Raw genomic sequence first — 13,997 nt, forward strand, 5'->3', positions numbered from 1 at the left:
AAAGCGCTTTGAGTGGTCGGAAGACTAGAAAGGCGCTATACAAGTACAGGTCCATTTACCATCCATTTACCATTACAATAATATAACACGTGCAGTATATTTAAGGTCCATGTGGAGACGTCACAAAGCTCATCTTATCTAAAAATGTTACTGTATAATGATTAGTGTTTTTCAATGAACCACAGATTAGAGGTGTTCACTGTGTGGCCCTGCAGCATGGGGTCCTCTGGTTGGGCGAATAAACACAGACGACTACAATACCCAGAATTCCAAACGAGAAGATTCCGATCACGTGACGAAGTGTCACATGCTCCTCTGCTTTGTACGAGCTGCCAAAACAGAGAGAGCTCAGTCATTTACCTGCTGTGGAGGCTGTGTAACACTGAAGGTACTGTTCCTCACTATCAGCATTTTATCCTCTAAACATCACTAGAAAAGCGACAACATTACAGTGAACAAAACCGAGGAAGAGATATTTAAACGTGTGTTTGGTGGATAAATGAGCTTACTTGTATTTAGTGTCTAGCTAGGTGTAGCGTTTGCTAGCTAGCTATTGTAGGACGCAGAGTAACAAAGAGGTTGATTGCGTTGACAGAAGTTATTGTTACGTTAATGAAAGGAAAAGCAATGATATAATCACACTAAAAGTTGGGGGTATTGAACCGGTAGTCCTTGTGGGCAGCTGAAGGTGTGTCTGTGTGGAATAAGATAGCAGTAAATTAAATTGAGGTCATCATCCGCACCTTCTTTACTTCTCTTTAACGTTGGCTTTACTTTATCTTTCACCGTTTCTGTCGGCATTATTTAAGTTTATTAAGGGATTTAATGAGACCTCCACGCAGCACACTTTCCACATCGTGTTCGGTATATTATTGTTTTTGAGACTGATGTTTGTTCTCGAGCCCACTGTGGTATTACATGGTCTTTTAAAGGACATTTCACTAAATACAGTGGCATAAGACAAGTGTCAGGGTCTTAAAAAATACCATCTGATTACCTTTACCTAGCCTGGCTTGTATGAAAGGCTTAACCCTCTTCCACTTGTGTTCTCTAACATGCATATCAGTATTAATGGCAGCCTGTACTGATGTGGAAATACTTGTTTAGCTGCTTGACTTGAGGCTTTATGTCTCTTTCACAGGTCCTTGGTGTGCAGCGGTTACACTGTAATATTTAAAACTACTATGTTGTTACTTGGGTGAAGGTATGCACTGATATTGGTAATGTGGTGCTTCAGGCCACCCCCGTGCTCCTGGGTATTTACTTCAAACACACAAGGTGCTTGTTAGTAGAGCACGAGAAAATATTAAGGAACTGGCTCATTATAACTTTGCTCTAAGGAACCACCAGTGTTCAAAAACTTCACAAGGAAACCTTTTGATATACTCATAATGACGAGGTGGGCCAATCATTTGCAGGTTTCATGTCAGAAAAAACTAAACAACCTACTGTTTGACAAGAAAATTGATGTTAATTTTTGATAAAGAATTACTGTTTTATATATTACATTTTTTCCAAGAATACAGTGCGGTACTAAAAATCACCTTTTGTGTTTGTCATTTATTAACAACAATCCAAACACTAAGACAAATAACTACTAACTCTACATACATTTACACTGTATCTTGATATGATATCAGCACTGTGCATGCTCAGTTTATATTTGCCATTGCAAGTATCTCTAAATGCAAACAATATTTCATTACAGATTACCGATCAGCTCCACCATCACACCGACAGTGGTGAGAAACATCAGCTGCTTCCTGACTGGTGTGGTCTGGACCTTAAATATTAACTACTACTGCGCGATTCCCTGTCCTCTCACTCAGAACTTCTGATCAACTTTTCAACTCCACTTGGATCTCTAGGGTTGAAGGCAAATTTTCTTGGGTGTGTAAGGCTTGGCAGGCTGAGCTACAGCCTGTTGACTCATGGCGATTAACACTGATGTCGAAGACTGGGGAGGAGTTGGGAGTAATGACTCTGGAGAAAGAGCGTGGCTCTTGCAGAGCCCCAGCGTGGATTCTGACCGGCATCTTGAGACGGACAGGAGGAGGAGCGGGGGCGTGTCCTCTTTGGGAGCTGTCTTCATTGTAGTGAACGCAGCGCTGGGAGCAGGGCTACTCAATTTCCCTGCAGCCTTCAATATGGCAGGAGGTGTAACTGCGGGAGTGATGCTTCAAATGGTGAGGAGTTCCCAGTGAGGCACACATTCCTTTATGCCCCCTCTGCAGCCCCTTTCCCCACTGCATGAGACACATGTTCAGACAATAAACCTTTGGTGTAATGGGATAAATTGGGCTGCAACCCCATTATTTAATGTGTAAGATGTTGACAAATAATAATCAGACATTTCTAGAGGCCAAAGGGATAAACACTTCACTTCATCTCACTAAAAGAAGATGTGCAGACACACAGTACTTTAAACTGAATAGCAGAGATGATAACAGCTGACAGTCTGGATGTATTTTCTGTTTTCTTGTGACCAACACAAAACTGCCTATAGACAATAATTATCGGGAACTATAATGTGATGCTTCCCGTTTCTTTGTTTCAGTTTATGCTGATCTTCATAATCAGTGGACTGGTGATCCTGGGCTACTGCTCTCAGGTTTGTGTCACCGTCAGATTTCCTGAAAGTCTTTCCATCTCTTCCTCTTCCTCTTGTTTCTCTTTCATTTTCTGCTGCCTTTTTTAAAATCTTACTACTTTTCTGTCATGTGAGTATTTTTCCTTCAGTAATGGTGAAATAATCGGAGCAGCCTTGTGTAACAACTTGGTTGTTGTTGGCATTGCACAAAAGCTCAGACCTTCGCTTCCTGATGGCTCAGACTTTTGCTTACATGTCAAAACAGAATCCAAGTCTGAGTCAGTTAAATATATTTTAGTTGTTGATCACTTTTCACTTTATAGATATTTCATTTCATTACCCAGTTTGGCTTTAACATATAAATCTCTGCCATATTCAGCTGTAGGGTGAACTTTGTGTTAAAGCATGTGCTACCACGAGAATTGCTGACTTCATCAGTATGATTAACTGCCTGTACTCAACAGCCTAAAACCATTACGTAGGCTATAACCATACCTTAAACTGAAGATGATACAGTCAGCAGTGTGGCTCCTGCTGCAGGTTTGTGGAGTGGAGAGAAACACCTGTGACCACCTGGTTGATAAAATACGTCAGTTTTACTTGCTGGAAAGATCAGATAAAAAGAAATGACCATAGGATGAATACACAAGTCAATTTCACCCTTTTTGTATGGTTGGCAACAAGAGCTTGTCAAATCTTAAATCACATGAGCGATAGCAGCAGAAGATTGTTTGGTTTTCACAGTTGTCAGCAAAAAAGAATGAAACTACTGTGGGCATATAATTGATAAAATGGGCAGATGATGATTAGAGTACTGTTCTTGGATCTGGTGAATCCCTGTTTCTGTTTTGAGACAATGTCAGAAATTTGTATGATGCTGGTGGTGTTTTTTAATGTTTTCATGGTATCATCTCGAGCCTCACTAATGACTCAGCATTGTATAAAAGCCTCAGGTTACCTAAGACATTGTTAGCTCTTCAGGTACATCAAGGCCTCAGTTTACTGTAATTCAAATGGATAACTCTGTATGTTGCTGCACCATCTCACAACGCATCCATCATCTCATAATGGTCATAGATACCAGACAGTGACTTTGATTTACTCCACTGGCTCCAGGATGTGTTTCTTCACCTTGACACAAAGCCCACAGCCTTGCACTGTATTGCTCTGAGCACATTCAACCCTACTGTGTATGTAGACAGATTGTAACTTGAATGTCCACTTTTCAATCATCCGTCTGGTTTCTTCAGGTCAGTAACGAAAGCACCTATCAGGAGGTTGTCCGAGCCGCTTGTGGGAAAGTCACAGGTGTCATATGTGAAGTAGCCATCGCTGTCTACACCTTTGGGACTTGCATTGCTTTCTTTATTGTCATTGGAGACCAGCTGGATCGCTGTAAGTATATTCACAGTCAATCACTCACCAGCCACGCTGTTTCTTTCTAATTTGATCAGACAACAGTTAAAATGCCATTTGTCAGAGCTTAGCTTTGTGTAATTGTCATTGCTTCCTGTTCTGTCGCCTACATTTACATTGACTACTACATTGACTGATTGCCCTACATTTTAGCAATCTGTATCTGTGGAGGAGGGGGAGGACAAAGGAGGATGTTTAGTAGTAGTAGTGTTGATAACCTTTTTAAAAGCTGTGCCATCATTCACGAGGGCAAAGAGCGTCAAGGATGACACCACTCAGTACATGGAAATCTAACAGTTTGTCACATGAGGGACACATTTACTAAGACGCTGACAGTGTAGAAATCCTACTCTGGCCTGTTTCTAGAAATAGACTGTGACCTTTCACCTCTTTTGGATTGAATGAATTAAGTTGTTGTGACTTTAATGATCTACTTTGCTAAATCTCTTCCGTGTGTACATCAGTTAACAGTGAATTTCCACTGTGGGACTCTCTATTCCCTTCTGTCTGTCTGTTCTCAGAGATTTTTTTTTTTTCTTGCAGTGATAGCTGCAATGCCTCATGAATCCGATGCTACAGTCAACAGCTACTGGTACACTGACCGTAAATTTACCATTGTTGTTACTGCCGTCCTGGTTATTCTTCCCCTCTCCATCCCCAAAGAGATTGGCTTTCAGAAGTATGCCAGGTACAAACATCGCTTATTTTTTTCACTGAGGATTTAAAAACTTTTTCTGTGCATGGCGTTCATTTCTGAGTTGTTGTTGTTGTTGTTGTTCATTTTAGCGCACTGAGTGTGATGGGAACCTGGTATGTTACCATCGTGGTCATTATAAAGTACATCTGGCCGGATAAAGAGGTGACTCCGGGCTATGTTCCCACGAGGTGAGTTCTGCTGCTCACATTTCATGACACTGCTTATTTTATGCAGCTAACAGCTTTATAAAAATGTTTTATTGATCATTTTAGCATTGGCCACCTGCTCATTCAAGCAGAAACATCTGCATCCTCGTCGTCATGCTTTGCTTGAGTTGTTCAAAATGGTTGTGTTTGTTACAGTTCTTCTTCCTGGACTGCAGTTTTCAATGCAATGCCCACCATATGCTTTGGTTTCCAGGTATCTCTTCATTTGGTATCATTTGAGATCATAAAACTATATGACTATTCTTTTGAACAGTTTGATACTAATGAATTATTTTTGTCTTGATCTCTCTCTGCAGTGCCATGTCAGCTGTGTGCCGGTGTTCGACAGTATGAGCAGAAAAGAGATCAAACCTTGGGGAGTTGTAGTCACACTCAGCATGATCATTTGTCTCTTCGTTTACACAGGAACAGGTATTATCAATGTTTGCACTCATTAGTCAATCTACACTCAATAATGTATCGAATAACCCGTCGGTGAGTCTCACAGTTATTGACTGAATACTTTTAGGAAATTGCTTGCTTACAGTCGTGATAAATCCAGCTGATAAAATGAACATGTCTGTTTAACAAATCCAACTTTATATCATGTTTTAGATCAGTTGTCCAATTTAATGGTTCTCTTGTCACATGGATACAGATATGAAGTCGTTCCTAATCTTCAACATGTAACAGGTCTCAATGTTTCAGTTCAGATTACGCTGATGGCAGTATAGCTGGCTCATGACTTGCTGTCAATACTTAAATGCTTGTTGTGTTTTGTGTTGGCTCAGGTGTCTGTGGCTTCCTGACATTTGGCTCCAATGTCAGTCAGGATGTGTTGATGTCATACCCTCCCGATGATATTGCGGTGGCCATCGCAAGAGCCTTTATTGTCATCTGTGTCATCACCTCCTACCCCATTTTACACTTCTGTGGCAGGTAAGATGCAGTGATATCCACACATTTGGTCTCCCTGTTCAGCATACTGTTTACTTAAAAACAATGCTGATGTATAAATATTTCTACTTATAGTACAGTGATTTGGAATTACAGCCTTGTGTTACCTTACATACAAGAATGATCCAGCTCAGTGGCATACAGAGAGATATAGGGGAGAGTGGGGTAAGATGAGCCATTTTTCATATTTAGGATCACTACATCAAGGCAATCATAGTTTTGTCGCTAACTAATATATCTGCATATATTTCAGGATGTTGTGCATCCCTTCAAACAAACAGAATGAGTGTAAACATAACTGTTTCGATAATATAGCATGTCCAAAAATAGTGGTCTTGTGGCTCAACTTACCCCGTGTGTGGGGTAAGTTGAGCATATGACCTCATGTTGTAGCTCATAGATACCACAATTGATGTATAAAACAAATTTAAAATTATCTATTTTGGTCTAAACACAATTCTCATGAAACTTATGATAGACTAAATTCACTTTCAAGAGTGAAAAATGATTTTTTGGAAATAAATATCTAACCACTTTACCCATGTGGTTCTTACATTCACAGACTCCATGAAATGATGCCTTCCTCCTAAATATTTGGTCACATGATCAATGTTTTTTACCATTTCCTAACAACAAGGGGTGGCTCAACTTACCCCAATCTCCCCTACAGGGTTTAGAGTATTGGAATCTTCATTGGGAAAGAAAACATGGGATCAGTGCATTCCTAGTGTGTGATAAAGAAAAGTTTCCTCATTTTACGATGCAGTTAACGCCGCATTTCCTCACTGCACTCTGGTGTCATCATGTGTCCCTCCAGGGCAGTTATTGAAGGACTTTGGCTGCGTTTCCAAGGTGAGCAGGTGGAGGTCTGTGTGCATCGTGAGCGGAGGAGGAGGATCCTGCAGACACTGGTGTGGTTTGTTGTCACCCTCGTCCTAGCCCTCTTCATCCCAGATATTGGTCGGGTGATCTCTCTGATCGGAGGATTGGCAGCCTGCTTTATCTTTGTATTCCCAGGTAACCCTTCCCTCACCCTTAGCAAGGTTTCAGATTTCTGTGCAATTTTAATGTCACACTGTAACGTCTGTCGGATGTCTCTTTAACTCAACAGGTTTGTGTTTGATGCAAGCCAAGCTGTCAGAGACAGACAATCGATCTGCAAGGTGAGCCTATTCTTGGATGTCTTTTATTTTCTTTGGAATTGTTTTGCATGCTCTCCTAGCGCTTATGTGTGTGCTTGCATGCCTGGAGTTGGTCCTCGGGTGCTACATTGCTACTCTATAGTCAGGATGGGTGACAGGAGAGGAATTTCCTTGCATGGATTAGTGAAGTATAATTTAGAGATGCAATATCACACTTTGGCCATTAGGGTGCAGAAAAACCATCAAAAGAAACTATTGCAATATCACCAGCTGCTGGAGTTGTCATGGCAAACAATGAGCTAAAAAGGACTAGCACTGCAGAGTATAGTCGATAACATGCAACTATTTTGATGTTAAATAAATTGCTTGTCATTTCATAAGCAAACATTCTCAGGTTCCAGCTTCACCAATGTGCAACTTCTCTTTTATATCAATGTAAACGGAATATTGTAAGGTTTGGATTCATTAATAAAAGAATCTGCTGATTAATCGATTATGAAAATCTGTTAGATGCAGCCCTGAAATAAACTTAAGATCCCCTCCAACATGTATTAAGACATATAAATTAGTCTGCTTGGAATAATAATGTGTGTCTGATATGTTATCTACTCTAAACACAACTAAATATTTGTGATGTCACAAATCATGCTGGTAGGCCCCGCCCAGCACAGAGAAACTTTCCGCTTTCAGCAGATGAATGTGAACACATCCTTCTACTGTCAAACTCTGCACTTACATCATTCTGCACAGTGAAACCTCACACTGTAGGAACAAGAAGACAAACATTTTTGAGTGAAGGGGGACTTAAACAGTTGGATGTTATCGTCAGTGACTCGTTCATATTAGAGATATTTGACTCTGTCGGTATAAAAAAAAGTTTAATGCAAATTTGAGTAAACCTATTTCCTTGATGAGGATTTTCTTTAATGTTGGTCTCTCTGTCACAGCTGGCACGGATTGGTGGTCTTCGGTGTTGTCATGGTTACAATCGGAGCTTTCATCTTTGGCCTCACCACGACTAACTCCATCTATCAAGACGTCGTTAGCTAAAAGGAACATTTTTGTCGGAGCCAGCGGTGTCCTCGTTATTGAAGACGGAGGGGGGGGCCGGTGGGGGCTTAGTCCTGTGCTGCTATACTGAACTACTCGATACGATGAAGAAGCATCTCATGACACTCATTTAAAAAAAAAAAACAACTCTACGGCATGTCACATCCCTGCTCCATGTTGAGTTAAAGCTCCACAGCTCTTTACTCAGTCAGGTAGTATTCAGAGACACCCCACAATGCCAAGTGACTTCAGACACTTTGCCTTTTAATTTATGTAAAATTTTAATTGCATGTTTTATGTTTTTATGATGATTTTAACTTGCTGTCAGAATGTTTTTCAACGGTTTAGCCATCCCACCAGGGCACAGAGCGGCTTCCCCCGTCTGTAGACCCTGTGTGGATGACACATTCCTGTCCTGTTTACAAGAGCCGAAGGACTTTGTATAGAAAGGTCTTACAATCAAATTGATTTTAATAATGAAATTGTACCAATTTGTGTATTTTAACTTGCATGTCAAAGTAAATGTTTCTTATTGAAAATGACATGCTGTGGTTCCCAGGTTTAATCCAGGTCCAGACTTTAAGTTGGCGCTGCTCGTAGTTTGTCCACAAATTAAACTGAAGTGAGTGATAGGTTTGCATCATTAATGAGTGATATGTCCACTGCAGGGCCGGGCTATTCAAGTTAATTTATTAATTTCCGGTCAGGATTATATTTTTTTAAAATACATTCAGGAAATCATTTTGAGTTATTTATGTTTTAGTTTTGTTTCTTATATATTTTCTTACATATTTTATAAAGTGAGAAGTACTTTGATGATTTTATAATTGGCTTTGAGGTAAAATTATATTTTAAGACAAGTTTGCAAAAGTGCAAGCCTGCAGGCCTTTGAGATTAGTTGCTTCAATGTGCAGACAGGCGGAGAACCTCAGCAGTGCTCCTCCCCAAACACTGCACAGATCAGCAGGATGTCCAAGACGAGCAGCGCCTCCACATTCAGGAAATGAAAAAAGCCAAAATCTTTGAAGCGAAAATGACTCTTTGTGAATGTATGCAACAAAACAAAAATGGATGTAACCTACACAGAATTCAGTTTGCACATCATTTTACAGGAACAAGTTGCTCTTGGTGTACAGAAACAGATTATCTGTCAGTGGGGAGATGCCAATTAGTAAAACTCAGTGAGGTTTTATTTATTTGTTTCTACCACAAGAATATCTTTACCAAAATATCAACCAATATTTAACACTAATTAAAGACGTTAATACAATTATTGAGATCATTACATTGGATTGTAAGTTAAATTGATTTAATTTGCCAAAATTATTTTTTCAATCAAGCTGCAAATACAGCTGAAATAAATAATTAAAATAAAGAAAATGTTCAAAGGTTTACAGTGACTTTTATATCTGGTTTTACACTTAATTACATTACAGCTAATAATCTTTGGTACGTTGAGCATGTTATGATCCATAATTCAAGACTTTGTTTCTACTGTTTATCCACATTTGATGAAACCATAAGGTGTTATGTGGACATCAGGGAAAAAGAATGTGAAAAGGGATTTTACGTTGCCTTAGTCACACTGTTGGACTAAATACATGGATATATTTACCGTATTATTTAGAGGAAGGGAGGGGAGCTACAGTCAGAGCAGTAATGCTGTCTGAACAGAAAAAACACTTTAGAGCGTCAAGACTGTTTTTATATTAAAATGTCTTGTAATCATTGTTGGAATACAAATAGTTTTTATGGTTTGTTTGATTTCTTTTAACCTTTTGGTGCTGCAGACAGTTTGTCTGGTCACGAGTGAATGTCAGGTGCATTTATAATTTCTGTCACTGATTTACTGTGTTTTCAAGAATGTACACTTTTTTCATTTGTTAATCAGAAATCATGTGTCCCTGTTGTCTCAAACCAAAAGTTGACTTGCAAACAAAGTTCATGGCAAATTTGAATGGTAATACTTAACAGAACTACCTGTGATGTACCGATGAGTGAACTACAATGAAGGCATGTGAATAAATCTGACAATCCGTGTTACTGGTGGTTTTTTAATAAAAAGGGACAAATGCAAGTGAAGTAGAAGTTTTGATCAAGAGGAGTATTTTATTTAAGCTCAGAACAACCAGCTCGTATCCGTTATTTATTTTTTCTGAAAATGGTCAAAGAAAACAACAAATATCAAGATTTGACTTTACATCAGTGCCACAGGAAATCGCTTAATTTGATCAGATAAGGTGCAGTCTGAGTATCTGGACAAGGACAGTTTCTGTTTTTAATTCAGCACATTAGATATGAAATGAAATAGGTCAAAGTGTTGACTCTCTGAGCAGGGTTTTCACTTCTATTTTAGGTGAACAGTAAAAGGACTTGTAACCTTTTGTACATACATTAGTAGTTCCCTAGTTTTAGGACAATACTCTTAAACAAGGCCACCAGTGAGGTTTTAAGGCTAAGCAGAACTGAGGGTGCTTTTAACTTACTGAAAACAAGACTGAAGGCACAAACCCAAAATGAGAAGTGAAGCTGACAGATAATAAATATTGAATTATTTTATTCACATGTTTGTATTCAATTACTGGATTATTATGGTCCTTTAAAATGACAGACTGTCTACAAAGGGTTTTAACTCCTACACTATTAGTCCAGTATCAGTGTAAACCTCAAATCTGGAAGTTTTTCTCTTTAAGTGTTTCATTTCAAATACAATGTGATGCAGATAAAATCCAGAACAACATATAACGTGTCCCTCTCCAAATATTCACACTGCAGATACTCAATGAACAATACAAATGATAAAAAATAAGTGCCCTAACGGTCCTTTTCCCTCCAAAATCATCGTCCCTGAGAAATATGTACCATCTAACAAGTGAAGAGTGCAGGTATATGACACACAGCAGTCTCCATTGTGGCTCAATAGTAGTCATTTGTTATGAAAGACTGGAACATGTGGAAAGCTGGACCTGGAGCCCACTGAGGAACCATGTGACCTGCACCCTGAAACACAGAGGAGAGAAATACTTAACAATAATGCAACCGTATTATCATCAACAACACAACTGTGCTTCTATGGCAGACACTAAACAATAGCTAGTGGTTACCTTGACTGTCAGGAAGGTAATGTTTCCAAACTGTTGGTAGAAGCCAGCAATCTGGTCATCGTGAATCCAGGTTTGGTATTTAGTGGTTGCCTGAAAACAACATTTATTAGTAAGAAGTGTGTCTGGTTGTAGTTTGGTGGTGTAGTTTACTAAAAAAGTTCCTACCTCCAGTCCGAGGTCTTCCACAAACCACTGGTCTCCCAGGAAGTTGCAGGCCATGTCAGTGTCTCCATTGTAGACGAGTGCCCGCAGGCCCAGAGAGATCAGCTTCAGATAGACGTCCTTCACTGTCAGGTACAGGGTGCTGTACTGCTCTCCAACATCATCACTGAGAGGAAGAAAAGAGTTCATTATGAGCATGATCAACATGTCCTTGACCTCCCACTCAACTGCCCAAAGACAAGAGCAGAAAATGCCTCAGTTACAAGTTATTACAGTCAGATTTTAAGACTCATTAGTGACTCGTTATTAGTTTCTGATTAGGTGTAGGTGTTAGCGGTAAGATACCTGCAGAGGTCCCAGGGTGGCAGTGTAGCTGGAATGTGTAAAGCTTTCCTCACGTCTCCTCTGTTCAGCCAGTTCATCTGAGCCGTGCTGTTGATGCAGGGAGGAACTTCACCCAGAGACACGGAGGAAGGCGCTCCTTCTGAAAACTTCATTAAAAAAATACTTTTATCCCTGATGCTGCACGGCAATAAGAATAATTGAATCCACAGACGCACGGGCATGCAGCACTTCTTCACAGAGGGAAATACTTACCTTGAGGGTGTGCATGTGTTTCCCATAGTTTTTAAACAGGTGACTCATGGTCCTCTCGTAACCTCTGTGGGATCTTCTGCCACCCTCGCAATCCAAGTACAGGGCATACTCATTAAGTCCGCTGTTATACACAATACCAAAGGCCACATTCACCTGAAGGGAGATAAGGACGTGAAATCTGACTGAGAAATGCCAGAAATGCCCAGATTAACTCTGAAGAAATAGTGCACACGTACCAGCGTTTTGCAGGTGTCTGAACTGGAGTTGTAGAAGTTACAGATCCCCTTTTCACAGCAATTTATGTTCAGATCACGCCACAGACTGCACATAATAGACAGCTTTAAAATGACAATCACTGCATCAACTACAGACAAGTAATTTATAACGGCATGGCTTGTTGTCAGTACTTAAATATATGTGCAATGATGCAAAACACTAACAAAACACTAGCACCTGATGACATTGCTTTTTAAACATATTCCCTCAAAGCAAACAAGCTTCCTCTACAACAAGGTACCACTTACTCTTCTCCAAAGAGGCCGTGGTAGTAACCAAAGTAGATCAAACTTTGGTCATTAAGCGCAAAGCTGCTGAGACCATTTCCCACTGCAAAGCCCTGGAAACAAAAATATATCCAAGCTTCATGTTAGCCGTTACATTAAGTCTGCTTTACTGCAAAAGTCAGTTTCACAAATCCACCTGAAGGGCACAATAACATTATTAATCATAAACTGCATTCAGGTGGTGTACTGATACGGGGCAGCTGATGGTGCTGATGAGCTGAACATCAGAGGATACGTTTGCACTCAGTGTGAAGCCTCTCACCTTGAAGTTGATCTTGGCTGCTCCAGTAGCCACGCGCAGGCTGAGCGTTGGTGCATAAATTCCACCATAACTTTCCCCAAAGATGAAGAACTCATTTTGAGTGAAGTTTGGGAACTTGGCAAAGAAACTCTGCAGGGCTTTGTAATTATCATCAGCAACCTAAGAGAAGAACATGTGAAATGAAGAGGCTGTTTTGAAGCTTTTCTTCATTTTGCAAAAATGGGGAAGGCACTGAACTCACCTGGTCGTCGTCCGTGGCATACTTTTTGTCATCAGAGTAGGAATATCCCACTCCTGCAGGAGACTCTACATACAGCACATTGGCAATCTTATTCCAGCTTAAGGCGTTTTCATACAGTGAGGCTCCGTTATCATTTACCTGAAAACAAAACAATGCCGAATCAGAGTCACTTTTACTCCGTCCACAGGTGTAGTTATTCACAAAGTTATCATGCTTACATGAAATGGTCCATTCTCTGACAGGAATCCATCCAGCGAGCTGCAACCTGGGCCTCCATTCAGCCAGAGCACCAAAGGGTCTTTGACTGGGTCCCTCTGAGAAGTCACAAACCTGCAGGAGGTCAAGGCCAGGGTGAAATACCGCATGACATACTGAAAGGTCACACACCTGCTGCACACCACATTAAAAGTTCAAACTGGGTAAACAACTATGGCCTCATTCAAAATGACTTTTGGCACCAAAGATGTGAACAATTGGCAATATTTTTTTTAAATAAACGTAATCTTTTGTTACAAGTATCCAGGTCACCCTGCAGGGTGTATGTGGCCTAGGCCACCTGGATGTTTTTAAATATGCCTTTTAAAAAAATCCCCGTGTGCACTGTCTATGAGGAAGTCTAAAACAACCCAGGTTATTTGGTTCACATCCTGGTGAGGCTTACTGAGAAGCTGCAGAGAGCCAGTCGGCCACTGTTTCTTACCAATAATGGAGAAACTTCCCCGGCCGTGCCTGCAGGTACCCCGACCACTGTCGATAGTTGGGTTTGAACGTCATACCTGGCAGGTGAGTTACCTCGTCAGGAGCGTACTGAGCCCGCGAGCCGAGCTGACACACGGCCAGCAAACACACCAACAACACACCGGCAAACATCGCTGGGTAAAGAAACACACACTACACAACACCTCTCATCGATTTAAGAGAGAGACCAGGCTTTTTGTGGCAGGAACTTCCTCCAGCGTCCTCAATGGCAGCTCCGCGTGAACAAGTCGAACAGGAACGTCATATGACTG

The 13,997-nt window shown here is 40.5% G+C and overlaps 2 protein-coding genes across 3 annotated transcripts; one reads left to right on the forward strand and one right to left on the reverse strand.

The window, feature by feature from the left end:
- The first annotated feature begins 306 nt into the window (after nucleotides 1-306).
- slc38a7 (solute carrier family 38 member 7) lies at nucleotides 307-10,101 on the forward strand. Of its 2 annotated transcripts, XM_051379129.1 has the most exons (13): nucleotides 354-388; nucleotides 1,142-1,204; nucleotides 1,709-2,186; nucleotides 2,558-2,611; nucleotides 3,841-3,985; nucleotides 4,550-4,694; nucleotides 4,793-4,891; nucleotides 5,066-5,123; nucleotides 5,227-5,341; nucleotides 5,701-5,848; nucleotides 6,684-6,883; nucleotides 6,978-7,029; nucleotides 7,956-10,101. In XM_051379129.1, exons 3-13 carry the CDS (start codon nucleotides 1,932-1,934, stop codon nucleotides 8,056-8,058), a joined length of 1,374 nt encoding a protein of 457 aa, XP_051235089.1. In that variant the 5' UTR covers nucleotides 354-388; nucleotides 1,142-1,204; nucleotides 1,709-1,931; the 3' UTR covers nucleotides 8,059-10,101. The 2 variants fall into 2 exon arrangements, with proteins under 2 accessions (XP_051235090.1, XP_051235089.1); XM_051379130.1 differs by lacking the exon at nucleotides 1,142-1,204 and having other exon boundaries at nucleotides 307-388.
- Nucleotides 10,102-10,141: 40 nt separating this feature from the next.
- Nucleotides 10,142-13,997, reverse strand: si:ch211-122f10.4 (cathepsin A-like). Its single transcript, XM_051379128.1, has 11 exons — nucleotides 13,688-13,997; nucleotides 13,206-13,317; nucleotides 12,988-13,125; nucleotides 12,747-12,905; nucleotides 12,446-12,537; nucleotides 12,158-12,242; nucleotides 11,922-12,074; nucleotides 11,670-11,815; nucleotides 11,328-11,490; nucleotides 11,163-11,252; nucleotides 10,142-11,058 (listed from the first exon to the last, which is right to left on the reverse strand). Exons 1-11 carry the CDS (start codon nucleotides 13,855-13,857, stop codon nucleotides 10,975-10,977), a joined length of 1,392 nt encoding a protein of 463 aa, XP_051235088.1. The 5' UTR covers nucleotides 13,858-13,997; the 3' UTR covers nucleotides 10,142-10,974.

Source organism: Dicentrarchus labrax, unplaced genomic scaffold, assembly GCF_905237075.1.
Source record: "Dicentrarchus labrax unplaced genomic scaffold, dlabrax2021, whole genome shotgun sequence".
In the NCBI taxonomy this organism is placed as follows: Eukaryota; Metazoa; Chordata; class Actinopteri; family Moronidae; genus Dicentrarchus; species Dicentrarchus labrax.